The sequence below is a fragment of the Moschus berezovskii genome, chromosome 5 (genome assembly GCF_049115385.1).
Source record: "Moschus berezovskii isolate FMDL1 chromosome 5, NW_MosBer_1.0, whole genome shotgun sequence".
Classification (NCBI taxonomy): domain Eukaryota; kingdom Metazoa; phylum Chordata; class Mammalia; order Artiodactyla; family Moschidae; genus Moschus; species Moschus berezovskii.
The window spans coordinates 66,444,987-66,464,654 of record NC_142464.1 but is presented as its reverse complement, the minus strand read 5'-3'; the positions used below and the strand labels follow the sequence as shown (position 1 = coordinate 66,464,654).

The 19,668-nt window shown below is 47.4% G+C and overlaps 1 protein-coding gene across 8 annotated transcripts in view; it reads right to left on the bottom strand.

Annotated features, from left to right (window-relative positions):
* Positions 1 to 1,233: 1,233 nt before the first annotated feature.
* TBC1D1 (TBC1 domain family member 1) overlaps positions 1,234 to 19,668 on the bottom strand; it is a 235,683-nt gene continuing 217,248 nt past the window's right edge. For 7 of the 8 annotated variants that reach the window (XM_055434927.2, XM_055434929.2, XM_055434931.2 and 4 more), the window contains 3 exons: positions 13,545 to 13,714; positions 6,635 to 6,808; positions 1,234 to 3,026 (listed from right to left, as the gene is read on the bottom strand). In XM_055434927.2, coding sequence (XP_055290902.2) covers positions 2,826 to 3,026; positions 6,635 to 6,808; positions 13,545 to 13,714 — 545 coding nt within the window. In that variant the 3' untranslated portion in view covers positions 1,234 to 2,825. The remainder of the gene's footprint in view (positions 3,027 to 6,634; positions 6,809 to 13,544; positions 13,715 to 19,668) is intronic. The other variant, XM_055434930.2, reaches the window with a different exon arrangement.

Below are 19,668 nucleotides of genomic sequence, written 5' to 3'. Positions count from 1 at the left end.
AGTACAGTGACGGACAGGCATGAGGTGTCTGTGGGTCTGTTTGTCCTCGTTATCCTCCTCCACTCCACCTCTAGCTCTTCTTCCCATGTTCTGACCTTGAGCAATGACCTAGGCTGGCTCCACTCCCACTGCCAAACACTGGCTGTAGATGCAGAGGTGGTCACTACGTGGTGGCCACAGTTGCCCCCAGAGCCCTCGCCCTCCGCCCAGGCCTGTGTCAGCACCTACACGCGTTCTGCCTCTCAGAAGGGCCACCAGGGAGTTCTCATGACCTGTGCACCTCCTTCTGCCCCTTCCCCTCTGCAGCTTCTCACACAGCAGTATTTTCTCTTATTCTGGTAACAACTCCGGCATCCTACAGCCCTCAGAGCAATCCTTTTCCCCCAATTCACCAACCAAAACAAACACAGATCCCCAACGGACACTGCTGTTCTATCTACGTGTAACTCCTCACCAGGCCCCCAACTGAGTGTTCTGCACAGAATCTACGTGTTTTGTGTCACAGGGTTCTTCCTGGGGACTCAAGGTTTTCCATCTGAGAGGGTATAAATTTTATCAAAAGACAGACAACCTGCAAGTGCACATGTGTGTGTGCATAGAGTTGTGTGTTGGGGAAAAACACAACAGGAAACTTTCCCAGTTTAAAAACTTGCCTCTGGGAATCCTCAGGCAATGATGTGAACGATGACTTTATCTGTCCCCAGCTAAGACACAGGCTGACTGTTCAACCTGTAAACACAGGCCTGCGTCCACTGTCCTCTCCACCCAGCGCCATCTCATGACTGCACCCACTGGCACATACCACAGATGCATCTGGTCTGAACAGCCCTACTATGCACAGAGTAGAGGTGTCATCACACTTGGGGAGCTATACTTGAAAAACAAGACGCCAATCCCTCAGAGAACTCACTGCTGGTTAGGGAACAGTCACACTCCGACCCACAGGTGTTTATATGTGTGCTAAGTCACTTAATTCATGTCCAGGTCTTTGCAACACTATGGACCATAGCCCGCTATGCTCCTCCGTCCATGGAATTTTCCAAGCATGAATACTGGAGTGGGTTGCCATGCCCTCCTCCAGGGAATCTTCCTGACCCAGGGATTGAACCCACATCTCTCATGTCTCCTGCACTGGCAGACAGTTTCTTTACCACTAGTGCCACCTGGGGTGGTCCTTCAGTTTTTTGCTGAAAAGCAAACACCCAACATAAAAAAAAAAAAAACGCATAAAAGTATGAGTATGAATTATTTGTTTTATTGCTTTGTATCTTATTTAATGCAGAGTCGGTGTTTTCGAGTAATGGTAACAAGATGTCCAAAATTCAACATTATTAAACATTCAAACAGTAAAGTATGTGGGAAGAAGACCTCACATGTTAACTCCGCTAAATTATAGCTGGTGGAACAATTCATAATAAAGGCTATAGGTCTGTCATCGTGGTTTATGACACGGGCAATGGTAGAAAGTCCCCAGTGTCAACCAACTGTGTAGGCACCAGGGGTAGCACGTGTGCCTCCCTTGGAAACATCTGGAAAGATCTAGAAAGACTCCAGGTATAAAAACCCTTCCTTTCACCTCAGGCTTGAAAGACACACCCACCACAGAGGGTGTCAAAGAACTCCTGTGGAATAGAAGTGGTTCACTGTCGAGAAGTGAACTTGCCTACACGTCCCCTCTCTAACACACTGCCCGCTCTAGCTTGTCATGAGCAAAGGCCTCAGGCGGCGACCAGATGATACCAGGCAGCGGCCTTTTGACGGCTGAAGGCACCAGTTCTCATCCCGAGGGAGTGGGTCACTGGGTTGTGAGTTACATTCAACACGCACATCCTACCATGAAAAACTGCTCTCAGCTGCTGTACATTCAATGTAATTCCAGGCTGAAGGTCTGAAGACTTTAAACCCCAGAATGTCTGGGGCCCCTGAAAGTCCTGACGTGCTGGGCAACTTCAGCAAGGAATCTGATCCCCAAGGAGTGGAGGCTCGAAGGGACACAAGGTTGCTCACATCATGTGACAGCACAACATAAATACATGACTCTATAGTGTGGATATGAGACACCACAGTGAAATAATAAATATTTAAAAATCTACAACTGTCAGTCACACGCTAGCCACACCCGGGTACAGTCTAAAAACTGGTGATTTTCCCATAAAAATATGTATCTACCGTGAATGTGATCAATACGTAAGGGCTAAGCAAAAACATATGAAAACTATTCTTCAAAGACAAACTTCACTAAATATCAAGCATAGTGACCAAATTTAAGATGCCAAATTTAAATAAATCACTTTTGATTTTCCCCAGGGGTAATCTGGGGCTTCCGCAACAAGCGTGGTCAACGGCCAGCTGCACCCTGCTGGTGATGCTGAGGGTGTAAGTCATGCAAACCTTCTTGGAAGAACAAGGGACACATCTTTGCCAGAGGAAGCATACCTCCAGCCTCTTCATTCTCTGAAATACCAGAGAACTAACAAATGCCCTTTATAGACACAGTGATGCTGAAAAAGAAAGCAACAAAGAAACATAAAGGTGCATTTATTCGAGTCCATGCCATCTAATCTACCGAGTACAGTAACCAGGACTGGAAAAGGGAAGGATTAAACCTAAACAACAACAAAAACGCTGGGACGTTCGTCCCCTGCATTGTGAGTCAGTTCAGAAGAGTCTGTGTGCTGGCAAGCCAGTCTCCTCCCTGAGAAGTATGCTTCGTTCTTCATTCTCCTCCAGCATTTTCATCTCTCTCAGTTAAGGCCTGGACAGTGTCAGGGCGGTGGCCACACCTGTTCTGGAGCAGTGGGCTGGCAGGAGCTGGGCCCCAGCCATCAGTCACCCGAGGGCTTGGGCAGTGTAGGGTCAGACTCCCGGCTGCCCAGCTCTGCCGTCTGCCTCCGGAGCTGCTCCACCGTCTGCAGCAGGGCTGACCTCTCCAGCTCCAAGGCCAGGGTTGCCTGCTTCAGCTTGCTCTCGCTAGTCAGGAGCTTCTCAACGGTGGCTTCCAGGCTCTGGATCCTCCCGTTGGCGACCTGGAGAATAAAAGAAGACATGTGAATGTAACTGCCTGGGAGACAGTGGGAGACCCACTGTGTGCGCCGCTGTCTGGCCTTGGGGGCACTTAGGAGCCTAATTCAGGCAGACACACACCTTTCCGCATTTATTTTCACTTCTGGCCACAAAAGACTCTATTTCCCAGGCTCCATCAAGGGTGGGCCAGGCCATCTGGAGACCCTCCAACGTCTTTTTCCTCTGTGTGGCTACTGTGGAAGCCACATGTGGAGATAGCAGCTTCCCAGTGTGGAGGAAGCCTGGCCCGAGTTGCCTGCTAGAGATGGCTGAGAAATGGTCCAAGACCGCTTCATGGAGACAAGGTGGTGAGTGCACTGTGCTGAGCCCTGGGGTCCAGAGTGCTGTTACTGTAGCACAGTCTGCCTGCTCTGACAAATACATGCAGCTACAGGTACACGCTGGTTTTAGATGGACCATCAAAATGGTTTCTATGTGAAGGCCCATGCAAGAACAGCTCTCTAACCTTAAACTTTCGGTTTCCCTCCAGTACCAAGAACTGGCATTTCCCCCAGAACGTGTGGAGCGCTCAGGGGACCGAGGTCTGCTAAGACGGTCACATGTGTGGCCTCACTGACCAGACACCAGTAGTGTCCCCACTCCCCCCAGTCTGTATCCTCAACAGTCAGTGTCTGGCAGCCCTTCCAGGTGCTTCTCTCTAGCAACAGACCCTCCTCCTCTTTCAAGTCCTCGCGGACAGGCTTCCCAAGCAACCACAGAATTGGCTCCAGCTGTCCGCTGCATCCCAGAGTCTGCAAGGCACTGCTCTGGCTCATTCATCCACCCAGCCCTCTTCATGTCCCCATAGACTTAAATGGTGTTTTTTCCCTCATTTTCAAAACAAAGGAAACAGTTTTTTGAGCAAGGTAACACCTATGCCAGACAGACAATTTATGACTCAAAGCTGAGCTCCAGCTGTGACACTGGAACGCTCAAAACAGAAAGAAAGAAGGCCTGAGACCCTAAGTCTGTCAGTTGCCAGGCAGGGGGTAGTCACACTCAGTGGGCAAGTCCGAGCAGCCCTCCCAGACCCTCATACTCCTGCCACGGTCAAGGCCTACAGACGGTCCCACCTTATCTCCTTCAGGGACCACTCCTTCCGAGGCCACGGCACTCCCAGGGGTACCTGCCAGCTTCGCAGTGAGCTGGTATGCATGCTCGTTTACTGTTTGGCATGAAATGTCAGGTCTCCTCCTCAATCAGACCGAAGCTCTCTCACCCTGCATGTGGGTCTGACCTCCCACAGGCACCCAGCTCACAGACATTCAGTGGCTCAATGATCATTATGAAAAACGCACATCCCTTATCATATGGCAGAATCAGACGTGTGTATGCAATTATCTCATGCATGCTGCTGGACAAAAGAGGTTAGACAGTTTAGTCTCCAGCTGCCAGAGGACAATCGTCAGTGTTCAGCAAGAAAATAAATGGGGCTTTGGTATGTCCAACTGTATGAATGGAAGAGAGTCAAAACACAGGTCAATTTTGATAGTTTGGGGAAAAAACCAAAGATTTATGTTGGAAAATTAAGTAACGCACTGAACACCTATCCCTGGGCTCTGAAACTGTTTTAAAAAATAAAAAGGGAAGAGAGTCTCATACAACTTATGTGGTCTGGCTGAAAGATAGTGATTCCATGTGACTCAGAGGGTAAAGAGAAGACTACACTCAGGCCCCCACAAACTGACTTGCCATAATCCCGAGAGCAACTCTTTGAACATCTCTTGTTACCAATTACCGCCTGATGCCTTTCTGGAGGGCTGTAGAAGTCAGAGCAGCTTTTTACAACTCCTCTCCTCACAAGAGGGGTACAGTATCACGGAAGCAGCACCAAATTACCTCCCCTTTTCACCACAAACCCACGTGGGTATCAGCCTAGTAAAATCAACCTTCTGCTGCTGCTAAGTCACTTCAGTTGTGTCCGACTCTGTGTGACCCCATAGACGGAAGCCCACCAGGCTCCCCCATCCCTGGGATTCTCCAGGCAAGAACACTGGAGTGGGTTGCCATTTCCTTCTCCAATGTGTGAAAGTGAAAACTGAAAGTGAAGTCGCTCAGTCGTGTCCGACCCTTAGCGACCCCATGGACTGCAGCCTACCAGGCTCCTCCATCCATGGGATTTTCTAGGCAACAGTACTGGAGTGGCTTGCCATTGCCTTCTCCGAAAATCAACCTTCTATTGGAGTGCTATTTTAACAAGACAAATGCTTCTAACGGAGATCTGCGCTTTCCATCCTGCTGTATTTCAGGGACCAACTGTTTGTCTGGAGGGATTTAAAATTCCCACCTACACTGCAGACCCTTACATGCAAGACAAGGTCCTTGGTCCCCTGGCGCCTCCCCTTCAGGTTACAGCTGAGATTCCCGTGGAGAAATCATACCCAGACACTGTCATTTTCCCAGTTAGGATATCTCCATCTTAGGGGAACACGAAGCTGACTCTGAGAATGTGACCGGGAGTCAGGTCTGGGTAGGCAAAGCCTTCTCTTTGTTCCTCTACAGTAACTATCTACTAGGTTATACTGGCGTAAAATCCCTGCGGGGAAGAGTACGTTTTAGACAAGGGTTGACTGATTAAGCTCCCAAATGCTGGCCGTTCTCCCATCACTGCCAAGTTTGCATCTGCAAAGCTGCAACTTTTTAGGCAGAAAAATAAGAGGCTTAGATCAGGATGGAAAGCTTATTCTAAGGACAGCCTAGAACACCACAGAATATATATTTAGAAAATAATACAAATTTTTCTCCACAGTGGCTCAAAAGTAATTTTTAAACCCCACCCCCACCAACACACATTTCCATAACAATGATAGCTGAACCACTGATCAGATCACGACACTTAAAAAGCAGATGGTACGGTTACTTTACTTCATCTGATCGGTGGAGGAGTCGTGCGGAGCAGTAAGGTAATTTTCTGTCCTTGTCACACAAATGAGGAAATCAGAGCAGATGGGTGACAGTGGGGTGACACTGGATCTGCCAAGATCTGGGTCTCTGGTCTGTACCTCCGTGCTCACTCCCTCTTGCCCTCCAGCACACACGATCCGGGTATGTCCCCACCCACATTTATGCAGGCCAAGATGGAAACTTCCAGAGGGGAGAACTGTGCCCTTCGTGAACCTAACCTTTGTATTTGCACCAAGGACTCACAATTATGATCACAGCTCTGGTTTATTCTTTTACTCCTCACTTGATGTCACTCTGAGGACCTAGCTGGTTTTGCTCCTGAAAGCTCCTGCCTTTGATTCTCCGTCATTACCCAAAGCACAATGGCTGGTGTTCGGTTAACAGCACCAGAGCACCATGGACCCAAGCTCAGTTCTTGGCACATCTCCTGAAAGGGTAAGTGTAGAAACAGTCTCTCAGAAAGTTCCGGGACAGTCCGACCTCAGCAAAGGATAATCTGTCTGCTCCCTAACAAACAGGAACAGCTCTCCTGGGCTACCTTTGATCCCAACTACAAACAGAGCAGAAAGGGCCTACAGCAGGGAAACTCAGCCTGCAGAGCCTCTGGTGAGTTAATGAACTACCACATGCTCAAGGTTCAGGTGGCGGCCTTATAAATATGCCCTACCTGCAGCTGTTCAAGGAGGTCAAGGTTCTGTTTGCGTAAGCTGCTGTTGGTCTTCTCTAATTTGTCCATTCTTTGGTTGTCACTGAGAGGAGAAGAATCAATAAGCTCTTCCTGAAGCACGTGGTACTCAACTTCATAAGCCTGTAACTGTTTCGAGATGTCCGTCTCAAACACCTGTTTCACAGAAAAGTCATCAGGCACTGGAAATGAGAAAATCACACACACACACACTCACACTCTTTCACACACACGTGACCATGTCAGTGTGAATCCACTGAGCACCTACTCTGCATCTAATGCTGCTGCTGCTGCTGAGTCACTTCAGTCGTGTCCGACTCTGTGAGACCCCACAGACTGCAGCCCACCAGGCTCCACCGTCCCTGGGATTCTCCAGGCAAGAACACTGGAGTGGGTTGCTATTTCCTTCTCCAATGCGTGAAAGTGAAAAGTGAAAGTGAAGTCACTCAGTTGTGTCCGACCCTCAGCGACCCCATGGACTGCGGCCTTCCAGGCTCCTCCATCCATGGGATTGTCCAGGCGAGAGTATTGGAGTGGGGTGCCATTGTCTTCTCCGCACCTAATGCTATTTAGTGATAAACACAGAAAACTCTCTGAATGGAGAAGAGAATAATTTTACTTGGGAAGAGAGAATTTAAGAAGCATTTGGAAGTAAACTGAGAGAAACAACAAGTATAGGGCTTCCGTGGTGGCTCAGTGGTAAAGAATCCATCTGCCAATGCAGGAGACTTGGGTTTGATCCCTCAGTCAGAAAGATCCCCTGGAGAAGGAAATGGCAACCCAGTTCAATACTCTTGCCTGAAAAATCCCATGGACAAAGGAGCCTGGTAGGCTACAGTCCATGGGGCCACAAAGAGTAAGACATGACTTAGTGACTCAAGAACAACAACTGTCAGTGTAGGTCTCTGATGCCATTTTTCAAAGCCAAAACCTTATTTTTTAAAAAGCTTAAAAGAGTTTCTTTTTAATTCTTATTTCAGTACTGAGATCTCTTCTCTCTGAAAATGCTATTAGATACATCAACTATGGGTCAACGACAGAATAAAACAAGAGAATCACAGCTCCACTTGCCCAGTCACCAGGTCAGAGTTTAATTATAGTTCAGCTGGGTTTTCAGAGTTACAAGAACAGCTAAGCAATGGAACTGTTTACTGAAAAACCCTTCTCTGCACATAAGAGATGAAGAAATGAGCCAAAACCCAAATGTCACCCACATAGATGACTGAATACGAAACAATGCCTGAGTTGCCTTTCTCCTCATAATAGTACAGTCATGAAAAAAAAAACCACTCGTGTGAAAAACAACCCCAGACTGCATGAGTGAGTGAGCTGTTCATGTTTGTACTTTCTCTTGGTGAGGGAGCTGGACCAAGGCAGGGCTGAAGATGGAAGGGATCTGAAGGCAGAGGCTGCTGCTGGCCCAGGCGTGAAACCCCGGCATACATCTGAGAATTCAGTCACCACGTAAGAAAAGCCAGCACAATCAGAACACACGTTTAGAGAATGAAATTCATATTTTCAAGAGCAGAAACTGCCTCTTCACAGCATTTCCTTAAGAAAGAAACTCCAACACAGTTAAAATCAATGAAAAACTACTCACTTCCCTTGATGGTATCCTCTTAGCATTTAAACATGAATGAGCCTTATCTTTCCTGAAATCAATGTTAAAAATCCATGTTTATTTTTTCACCATTCCCAGAAATTTTCTCTTCCTTGAGATAAACTTTTCAGCTTCCTGGCTTTCAATTTAATTCAGTGGCTAATACGAATTAGGCACAAAGGTCACTCCAGGACAAAAAACCTAGAACGCATTCTATTTGTGACATGTGTGTGTGTCTGTGTGTAGCTGACTGTATTGATCTGATTCTCTCCTGTCCATCAGTGACCCTGAGCTCAGCAGGGACTATCATCTCTATTCCACAGTCAAGAAAACTGACCCAGGAGCTTTCAGTCAGCCCTCCAATGGGAGCTTGGCTGGCAACTCCCTGAATGACCGTGAACAAGTTACCTGATCTTTCCTGGCCTCAGTTCCTGGCCTCCCCCATGGGGGTGATAACCCCTACCTCCCAGCATCTGTGGGAATCATGAGACACACACCTGGCAAGCTGAGCTAAGGGATCTGCTTCCCACACTTGTCACGAAACCCCTCACATCCAAGCTTGTGCTTCTGACTAGCTCAGCACAAAGGCCGCACACACTCAAACCAAGACATTCGTGTGTAATCACAAATACAGTTCAGGATAAATGGCACATGCACACATACGTCTCTTCTTTCACCCAGGTTTTAAGTGAGCTCCTAACCTGTAACACCCGGAGACAAAACCTTGGGCCTTTGATGCAGAGGGGCTGAGGTTAAGGGCTCTTGGCTGTGCACAGGGCAGAATGCTCTCGCAAGTCCCCATTAATCCCGAGGAACCATCCCAGGTCACAGGCATCTCTGCTTAATTGCATCACCACCTCCTGGTGCCAAAACACACACAGCCTTGCAGTCATGCCCAGAAATTTATCCCCAACTGTGGCAGCATGCAGCTGGCAGTGACAGCGCCCTGGTCCTCCGAGGACGTTTTTGTACATTGCTGTATAACCTTCAAAACCGTAATTATAAATGGCTTTGTGGTATTCTATCAAGTTGATGCATCAATAATCATGTTAGTCCAGTCATCGAATGTTGGCTATCCAGTTACTTGAAAGTTTCTGTTATAAATGACAACTCTAAACATCTTCGTATGTACTGCTTTTCCCATATTTTGGCTTATTTCCTAAGCATACATTCCAAGAAACGGGATTACTGAATCAAAGGATACGAATATTTTACTGGTTCATGATATACACTGCCAAGTTGCTTCCCGAATGGGAATAATCAACATACAATGCCACTAGCAACATTAAGGATGTGCCAGACACAGTACACCCTTGGCATTGGGTACTGGCATTAAAATGTTTCATTCTGTTAATCTAGGAAGGTAAAGAATTATATATTGTTTACATTTAAATTATGCACGGAGCTACATACTTCCCCAGATATTATTAGTCTGCTATATGACTCTCCTTTAGTGAATTCCTTTACATTCTTGGCTCATCTGCTATTGGAGACTCCGTGTCTTTTTCTCTCTGTTGTCTGCAGACACTACAATGAAGCCATCGACCCTGATGGCAGCAGAACTAGTCACATACTTTCCACCCTCTCCACCCCCACACCCTTCACCCTAGCCGGGGTGGGGAGGGGTACGGTCTCAATGGTGGAGCATCTGCCCAGGTATCAAAATTAAGAGGTTCAGTGTCTGCAGGGAATTTAAAAATAGTAATAAACCCGACTGAAAGTTGGTCTGCTTTTTATTGTCACCACAATGCAAGCAATTCTCAACAATGCCAGGGGTAAGGGACCCCTCCCCGCCATACCCCTACCCTCTTGGTATGGCAGTGATTGGCCTTTTAACAAACTTTCAACAGCACAACCTGCCCGAGCCACAAGGACTCCTCCCAAGGCAGAAGGGACAGCCTCACCACTGTGATTCTGAAGAGCATCTTCTGAACAAGGGAGCTTTGGTGAGATGCCAGTTTCTCTCCTATCAGCTCAAGCAGAACCGAGACCTCTCTGGAGTGTTTATGATGAAGTCACCCACTGCAGCCTTTCCAAGGTGTGTGTGGCTCCCCCGGGGATCTTGCTGAAAGGCAGATTCTGATTCAGCAGGTCTTGGGGGGCGGGCCTGGATTCTGTGTAAGTCCTACGCGGTAGGACAATGGTACTGGTCAGGAGCCCACTTGAGGCAGGGCCTGCAGGATGCTGAATGTGGGCTCCCAACCCCCCTCCCCTGCAATCTTCCCTGCACTGACCTGAGGCTGCAGGGCACGTACTGTGATGAGACAGCCCTGACCTCCCTTCCCTTCCTTTCTGTTTTTTCCCAGGGCTTCCCCTTTCCTGAGACAGGGTTGTTAAGGCTTACATTCAACTGACAACTAAGTCACATTGAACAGCTGCCCCAGAGCCCCAGAGCCCCTTGCCACTGTGCCCTGGACCCTGTCAGCTCTGGGCCTGCCTCTCAGCGGCGGCTCTGAGCCTGTCTGTGTTAAGTGGGAGCTGCAAGGCCCCGTCCTTGGTGACTCTGCCCACCCTGGATGCAGATTGTGTCCCAGAGGCTCACGTTGAGGTTTCCACAGAGAAGGCATTTAGTGAAACGCAGCCTGTCTATCACAGGGGTGCACCCAGCTCCATCCTTTCACACACGGGACAATTAACTCAGCCACGTGCAAGGAACACAGTATCATTTCCACCCTGCAGGCTCTCCAAAGTTGTACCTCTAAGCTGAACTTGAGACTAGAGCACCCTCTGCAGGAAGGGGAGGGGGCAGCGAGAAAATAGAAAGCTTGACAGCCCACAGAGGTCAAGTTCCAGATGGACCAGGAGGGGAAAAGGGCCGAAGCTGCCTGGTACTGTGAATCTGGTTTCCCAGCGAGACCTGTGACAAGCTGAAGACCTGGACCTCAGAAGCAGATGATGTGTCCCTACATGCCACATCCAATCCCCCACCACCCCCCAAGAAAGCTGAAACCATGCCTAGAATGTCTCTCACCCCTGTGCCTTTGCATGTGCTATAACTGGGGGACAGTTGACTTCAGCCTGTGCACCAGGGCTGTCCCACCGCATGCTTTGCAAACAAAGCTTTATTGCAACACAGTCACTTCACTCCACATACACACTGGCTCTGGCCACTTTCAGGCTCCAGAGACTGAGCTTACCTCGTGTGACCGTAAGGCCCACAAAGCCTGAAACACTTTCTCCCTGGCCCTGTGCAGAAAAGGCCTGGCTGAACCCAGTTCCCTCAGCTCCCTGCCAGCCCCACTCCCTGCATAGCCTGCTCCTGCAGCCCTTGCACATGCACTCCTGGAGCTCCCACCACACTTGCAATCACTATGTTACACACTCCTTTTCTGCATAGGATGGGCCCTGGTGTCCCAGAGTCTATTACACTCTTGGCTCTGCCACCGTGTACAGGGTGCTGGGCATTTACTCCCTCTGTGCCCAGCGTCCCAGCAATAAAAGTGAAGATTATGAAGCCATACACCGTGCCCCAGAGTTTTTAGGGAGCCAATGGAATAAAAGATTACCAACATTCAAAACACGTACCTAAAACAGCTCAGGTACACGCACACACACGACTGTCCTCTCGCCACACTGTGACCATTTCTAATCTTCCAACATTTAAAGAACATCCTCACATCCTAGTGAGTATCCTTTACAGAAGAGGGGAGGAAAACGGGATTTTTTTTTTCCCCTGAGGCTCAATATCCAGAAGGTAATAACATCAGTGAGGCTGCCTGCCTTTGAGCCCAGGCAGCAGGTCAAGGCGGTCACTGGGACAGACTTGGGTTTAGGGAACCAAGGCTCTCGCGTTCACCCCAGCAGCCAAAACACAGAAGGATGTGCAATGAATGCTCTGAAAGACAGTACATGCTCAGCAAGGTCAGAAAGGAAAGCACACAGGGTGGAGGATTCTATCTTAATGGACAATACAGGAAAACTCTGATTAAATGAAACCTGGAGGCACCTGGTGGAGCTGAGTAGTTGCTAAAGCGTTTGCCATGAGAGAGCCTCAGTCTGAAACAACACCTTTCCACTTCTTGGCCGTGTGACTGTGGGCCAGCTAATTAACCACTCTGAACCCTAGGTTTCTCTTGAGTTAAAACCAGCTGTCTTCTCAGGAGGTCATGACTGAGTAAGATCAGGTGTGTATATGCACAGACCCTGGCAAAAAGTAGGGCGTCGATAAGTCAGAGCAATTCACACTGAGAGGAGGGCGCCAGGCAAGTAAAAGCCTCTCTTGAGAAGAAAGTGCAGAGTTGAAAAGCACTGCTCCTTCACATAAGTAAATGAAACGTGCAGAGACCCAAAGCGGCACCCGGGCAAAACCCTCTCTTTCAGGCCAGACATGCCTCCTTTGCTGGGCTCAGCACCAAAGGAGGAGCAGCAAATGGAACCACAAACTGCTGCATATGTGTGTGCAGCCCACCATTCTCAGATGAGCAGGAATTCTCAGACTTTTTAAAAACATATCTTTATTTCACTATTTATTTTACAGCCGAGCTGTAAGTGCTGGGCTTATAAGAGGCACGGCCACTGAGTCTGTGGTGGCCCAGCGCAGCGATCCCTTCCGCAGAACTCAGTCATCTGGCCTCGGGACATTTCCATGGGTGACCTCACCCTCTGCAAGGCAGCTCAGTCCTACATGGTCAGCAATCGTTACTGGAAGAGTCTTCCTGACATCAAGAAAAAATCTGCTCCCACTCCAACCCCAGACCACTTAACAACTGGTCAAGCTGCAGTCACCAAGTCACTTCACTCTCAACCTCTTAACATTACATGCATACACGCAATTCTACAGAAACCAGAGGCATGGGACCACAGATGTGGAACTGAACACCGTTCACAAACACGCACACCATGAAACAAACTTATAGAATATACACTCTTTTTCACAACTTCATAGCAAGATATTTTAGAAGATTCCAATTAATGCCATTCAGCACAAAAATCAAAGCACTCATTTTACAAAAGCCTACAAGGAGTAAAAAGCTATGAATTTTGGAAGAACAAATGATGAGGGGTGAAGCCTCTCAACTGTAAGAAATTACAGTTACAATTCTTACAAACTGTAAGAAATTGTGCTGGGTGTCACACTCATAGCACGTGCACACTCAGACACACACTTAGTCATGGAACAAGGCCTTGAGGTGTGCCTCCTAGAAGCTACTCAGGACACAAAGTGGTAGGAAACGGAGGAGGGTAGGGAGGGGAGGGAGGGAGGGAAAGAGAAAGAAAAGGAAGGAAGGAAGAAATTCAGCTTCTGCACATTCAGGATTACAGAGCTTCTGGAAGGTCCAGACCGAACCATACCTGACTGATAGTCTTCTCCATCTGCACCAAGCCCAGGTTGGGTAGTGTGGTTTTTATAAAGTCAACTATGGTTTCTAGGTTTTCATGCTGCAGAATCAAGGGCTTATGGCTTCCCAGCAGACTTAAAGCCACTTTAAATATGACCTCTGATCCCTGAAGAAAGATCATATCTGGGAAAACACAGAAAAGCCAGAAGTTAATACGGACCCAGCTGCTGATAAAATGACACACCATCCCCTTTCACACACACTGAAAAGCAGGACAGTGGGAAACACAACCCTAAATTACAAGATCCTGATACTTCAGATAGGGTTGTCAAGATAATACTAAGAAAACAATGCATGCAAACACACTGCTAAAATTTTGTCACAGGTTCAGATCTCTTTTTCACTCCAAAAATATACTAAATTCAAACACACTTCAAAAGTTGAACTGTGAAAAAGAAAACTTTTAATTAGTCTGTTTTTCCAGAAATTCTCTGGATTTCAAAGGAGTTATTACTAAAACACACATTTTCATGGGTACAACAAAGATTTGTATACTCTTCCATAATTTCTGATGCTGCAAGTGAAAAAAAAAAAAGCCATTTCCTCTGCTTTGAAATAAGGAGTTCAGTGATGTAAAGATCTCTAAAAACTGTAAAAGGCCTTCACCATTGAAAAAGTACATTATTAAATACAAGTATACTGCTTGTTTAACTTATATGGAGAGTACATCATGAGAAATGCTGGGCTGGAAGAAGCACAAGCTGGAATCAAGATTGCCAGGAGAAATATCAATGACCTCAGATACACAGATGACACCACCCTTACGGCAAAAAGTGAAGAAGAACTAAAGAGTCTCTTGATGAAAGTGAAAGAGGAGAGTGAAAACGTTGGCTTAAAGCTCAACATTCAGAAACCTAAGATCATGGCATCTGGTCCCATCACTTCATGGCAAATAGATGGGGAAACAGTGGAAAGTGTCAGACTATTTTTCTGGGCTCCAAAATCACTGCAGATGGTGATTGCCGCCATGAAATTAAAAGACGCTTACTCCTTGGAAGGAAAGTTATGACCAACCTAGACAGCATATTAAAAAGCAGAGACGCTGCTTTGCCAACAAAGGTCCGTCTAGTCAAGGCTATGGTTTTTCCACTGGTCACGTATGGATGTGAGAGTTGGACTATGAAGAAAGCTGAGCGCCAAAGAATTGATGCTTTTGAACTATGGTGTTGGAGGACTCTTGCGAGTCCCTTGGACTGCAAGGAGATCCAACCAATCCATCCTAAAGGAGATCAGTCCTGGGTGTTCATTGGAAGGACTGATGTTGAAGCTGAAACTCCAATACTTTGGCCACCTGATGCCAAGAGCTGACTCATTTGAAAAGACCCTGATGCTGGGAATGATTGAGGGCAGGAGGAGAAGGGGATGACAGAGGATGAGATGGTTGGATGGCATCACCGACTCGATGGACATGGGTTTGGGTGAACTCTGGGAGTTGGTGATGGACAGGGAGGCCTGGCGTGCTGCGGTTCATGAGGTTGCAAAGAATCGGACACAACTGAGCGACTGAACTGAATTGAACTGAAAATCACTGCAGATAGTGGCTGCAGTCACGAAATTAAAAGACGCTTACTCCTTGGAAGAAAAGCTATGACTAACCTAGACAGCATATTAAAAAGCAGAGACATTACTTTACCAACAAATGTACATCTAGTCAAAGCTATGGTTTTTCCAATAGTCATGTATGGATGTGAGAGTTGGACTATAAAGAAAGCTGAGCACTGAAGAACTGATGCTTTTCAACTGTGGTGTTGGAGAAGACATTTGAGAGTCCCCTGAACTGCAAGGAGATCCAACCAGTCCATCCTAAAGAAAATCAGTCCTGAATATTCATTGGAAGGACTGATGCTGAAGCTGAAGCTCCAATACTTTGGCCACCTGATGTGAAGAACTGATTCCTTGGAAAAGACCCTGATGGTGGGAAAGATTGAAGGCAGGAGGAGAAGGGGATGACAGAGGATGAGACAGCTGGATGGCATCACCAACTCGATGGACATGAATTTGAGTAAGCTCTAGGAGTTAGTGATGGACAGGGAGGCCTGGCGTGCTGCAATCCATGGCGTCGCAAAGAGTCGGACACAACTGAGCAACTGAACTGAACTGAATGAAATAAAAATTTGTTTTCACTCTGAAGAATTCAAAGAACTTTATCAGTTATTTTCTAGTTCTTGCCTTTTTTTCCTTAGAATGGCTGGCAAATGCTAACAATTCCCACGTCAACTATGCACAGAGGGGAGGCGAGTGGCCCCTCAGTCAGCCTACCCTCGCTCTCCCTTCCCCAGAGGTGAAGCCATTCAAAGAGACTCCAATGCCCTGGGGCTCAAGGACAGAACTAGTAACTCACTGTTGGGTGACAAAGTTTGGGAAAGTGACCTAACAACTGGAATAATAATGTAAGAAGAAACAGAATTTTAAAAGACAGGAGCATAAATCTAATTAGAGGCAACTGTCAGTACTTTTTTTATAGGGTGGGGAGGGTGAGCTGCAGGCAATGGAAGAGACAAGGCAGCTGTAAATGCCATCAGGTGAAGGAGGGCAGAAGCAGGGGAGAGAGGACGCCCCAAGGAAAGGTGGCTGCAGAGCCTGACCTTCAAGAACCCATAGAAACTTCCAGATAAGAGATCAGGGAGGAATACTCTCAGCAGAAGGAAAAGAAGGTGGAAATGCAGAGAGGGGTGAAAGCACACAGCACATGCAGGAGCCTGGAAGGGCAGGTAAGGTGGGAGCACCTTTTTCTCTCTCCAGAAAGTTTAAAAATTAAGTGACTTTTAATTAATAGTACAGAAAATGTTACCTATAAACCCACTGCCCCAATCCAGCTATTGTCATTTCTGCCCATCTCCCAATCCTTATACACTTACAGACTGGAATTAAAATTTAAAAAAAAAAAAAAAAACAACACCCAATAATCTCCTTGGAAAAGTGAGTTGATTTTCTGCATTTGAACATCCCTGCATGAGGAAGTAAGCTGCTAAGGCTTGCATCAGAGGGGCAGAAGCCCCACTCACAACCTCATGGCCAACTCTCCTTTTTTGAGCCACCAACAAAACAGGCAAAGGGGTTTAGCTGGCAGGAGAGGGAACCTAAAATTCGGCTGACTCCACCACTTTGCAAACTGCTTGCTGAGAACACTGCAAATAACTACTTTGCTTTGAAGACACTTCAGCAGCCCTGTTATTGTGCTAACCTGTATGGGAACTCTATTTGAAACTCCCCACGAAATAGAAGTTCAATTTTCCTGTGGGGGAAAATGATCAACTCCAGGCACACGGCCAGTTAAGTGAACTTACTCTGCATCTCTTTTCCAGCCACCTTCATCTCTGTCTAGGGCGATCCATCTCCTGCACTTTCTCTGGGAGGCTGCAGTCCTCCCGCTGTGACCTGCCCCCCCGCCCCCCACATCCCTACCAGGAATGGGCAGGAGGGAGATGAAAGAGGACAACAGCCTTGCCACAGAACAACCGCACAGATTCTGTGAAGACGCGCTTCTTCACCACGGTATCATGTTACCCTGAAGAGCTGTTTCTCCAAGACATCCAAACGACCTTGTTTTCCAGTCTCTTTTAGTCCTAAAGCCTCTCAGAATCCTTCCCTACATTACAGGTGGCTTTTGTGTTTTTGCCAAACTTTCAGTTTTTATATTCCACCTCCTCTCTCATCTCACTTGGCAGAATGCCCTCCAGAAAACATCTGGAGCCTAATAACAGCACAGCTGCCACCTCCAGCAGGAGCAAGAATGGTCCTATTTTTCAGACTTTTCCCCCAAAGGTAGATGTTAGAAGATGAACAAGCATCTCTCCCAGGAGGGCTCCTCTGCAGCCAAAGAGGAAAAATTCAGGAGGGGGTGATTTCACATTATGTGACATGCAGACGGAAGGACTGACGCCCAGAAGAGTGTGATGAGCACAGGCTCATCACAGCTCAACATGAAGGTCGCACACAGGCATCACTGGCAGCTGTCCCTCGAAGTAGTGTATACTTAATCACAGGTAAAAAGTAAGCTGAAAGTGTTAGCTACTCAGTTGTGTCCAACTCTGCAACCCCATGGACTGCAACTTACCAGGCTCCCCAGTCCATGGGATTCTCCAGGCAAGAATACTGGAATGGGTTGCTATGCCCTTCTCCAGAGGATCTTCCCAATCCAGGGATTGAACCCAGGTCTCCCCCATTGCCCCATTGCAGGCAGATTCTTTACCAGCCTGAGCCACAACTATTCATCTATATATGGGCCATGTGGACTCCAAACTGAGACAGATTCCTTTACTTACATATAAAATGCTGTTGCTGAGTCGCTTCAGTCGTGTCCGATTCTGTGTGACCCCACAGACGGCAGCCCACCAGGCTCCCCTGTCCCTGGGATTCTCCAGGCAAGAACACTGGAGTGGGTTGCCATTTCCTTCTCCAATGCGTGAAAGTGAAAAGTGAAAGTGAAGTCACTCAGTTGTGTCTGACTCTTAACAACCCCATGGACTGTAGCCCACCAGGCTCCTCCATCCATAGGATTTTCCAGGCAAGAGTACTGGAGTGGGGTGCTACTGCCTTCTCCGATATAAAATGCTGAATAGTTAACAAAAGTTCACATGTTTTTAGGTTTCAGTTCAGATCAGTTCAGTCGCTCAGTCGTGTCCGACTCTTTGCGACCCCATGAATCACAGCATGCCAGGCCTCCCTGTCCATCACCAACTCCCGGAGTACACTCAAACTCATGTCCACAGAGTCGGTGATGCCATCCAGCCATCTCATTCTCGGCTGTCCCCTTCTCCTCCTGCCCCCAACCTTTCCCAGCATCAGAGTCTTTTCCAGTGAGCCAACTCGTCGCATGAGGTGGCCCAAGTATTAGAGTTTCAGCTTTAGCATCAGTCCTTCCAATGAACACCCAGGATCGATCTCCTTTAGAACGGACTGGTTGGATCTCCTATCCAGGCCTAAATGCCTATAATGAAATGGGCCCCAGACCAAAAAAGCCTACTGTGTTTGAATGGTAGGCTTTGGGATTTAAAAGGAAGCTATCCACATCATGGAGCTAAGTCACCCATGCTAAATACAGAAACGGTTTTTTAAAAACCTGTCTTTTCTAGGAAACCTACTAATAAAATGGTTCGTTTTTAAGTACTGGTAGAGGAAACAGTGACATCACAAGACAACGCTGCCCTGAGTCCCCACGTCCTGCCTATAATCTCAGGAGCCCTGAGCCCTTTAGCCAGCGGGACGTGGGGTTGGCGGGATCCAAGAATCACAGACACTGGCGTTGTTATGCATAATGTATGAGCAACTCCGAGACCCGCCTCTGACTGCACAGTATGGAGACGACGAGCCTGCTTTTGTGGCTTTAGCTTTACTTAGGAAGTCATTAGGGTGAGCTTCATGCTCCAGAGCCCAGGAATTGCAACTACTAAAGCCCGCACACCCTAGAGCCTGTGCTCCACACGAGAAACCACCACAAGCAGAAGCCTGTGTACCGCAGCTCCAGAGTGGCCCCTACTCACCCCAACCGGAGAAAAGCCAGCACAGCAACGGAGACCCAGCACGACCAATACATACATAGTTTAAAAAAAAAAAAAAAAAGCACGGTTTTTAAGTTATCAAGTGACTCAACAGAAATGGTACTTAAAACCACTCGCTATGTGATGATGATCAATTTTTTATTAACTGCTTTCTCCACAATAAACAGATAAAAAGAATTGTCAGAGTCCCCACTTCATCCTGAAGCAGGGAAAGAACTCTGTCCTGGAGCTGACCGTTCACAGTGCTTCATGCAGCTGCTATCCCTGCCATGTCAAGGCAGACTTCCACATTTTTAAATTTTTATTTCTTTAAATTGAAGCATAAGTGACAAGGCAGCTTTGAGACTTTACATGTGAACGCTTATTTAACTTTGACAGAGGCAATCTTCTTGAAAAGTAAATTGAGAAAAGGGGAGACGGTTTGAAATGTGACCCACCTATGGTCACAAGGGCAGAAAAAAGGGAATTTGAGATGGGGGCGTGTGAGCACAGACCGTGAGTCAGTGATACAGAGGAGGTCTCAAGAGCTGGACAGCAGAGGAAGCAAAGCAGAGCCAAAGGTACAAGAGAAGAGAG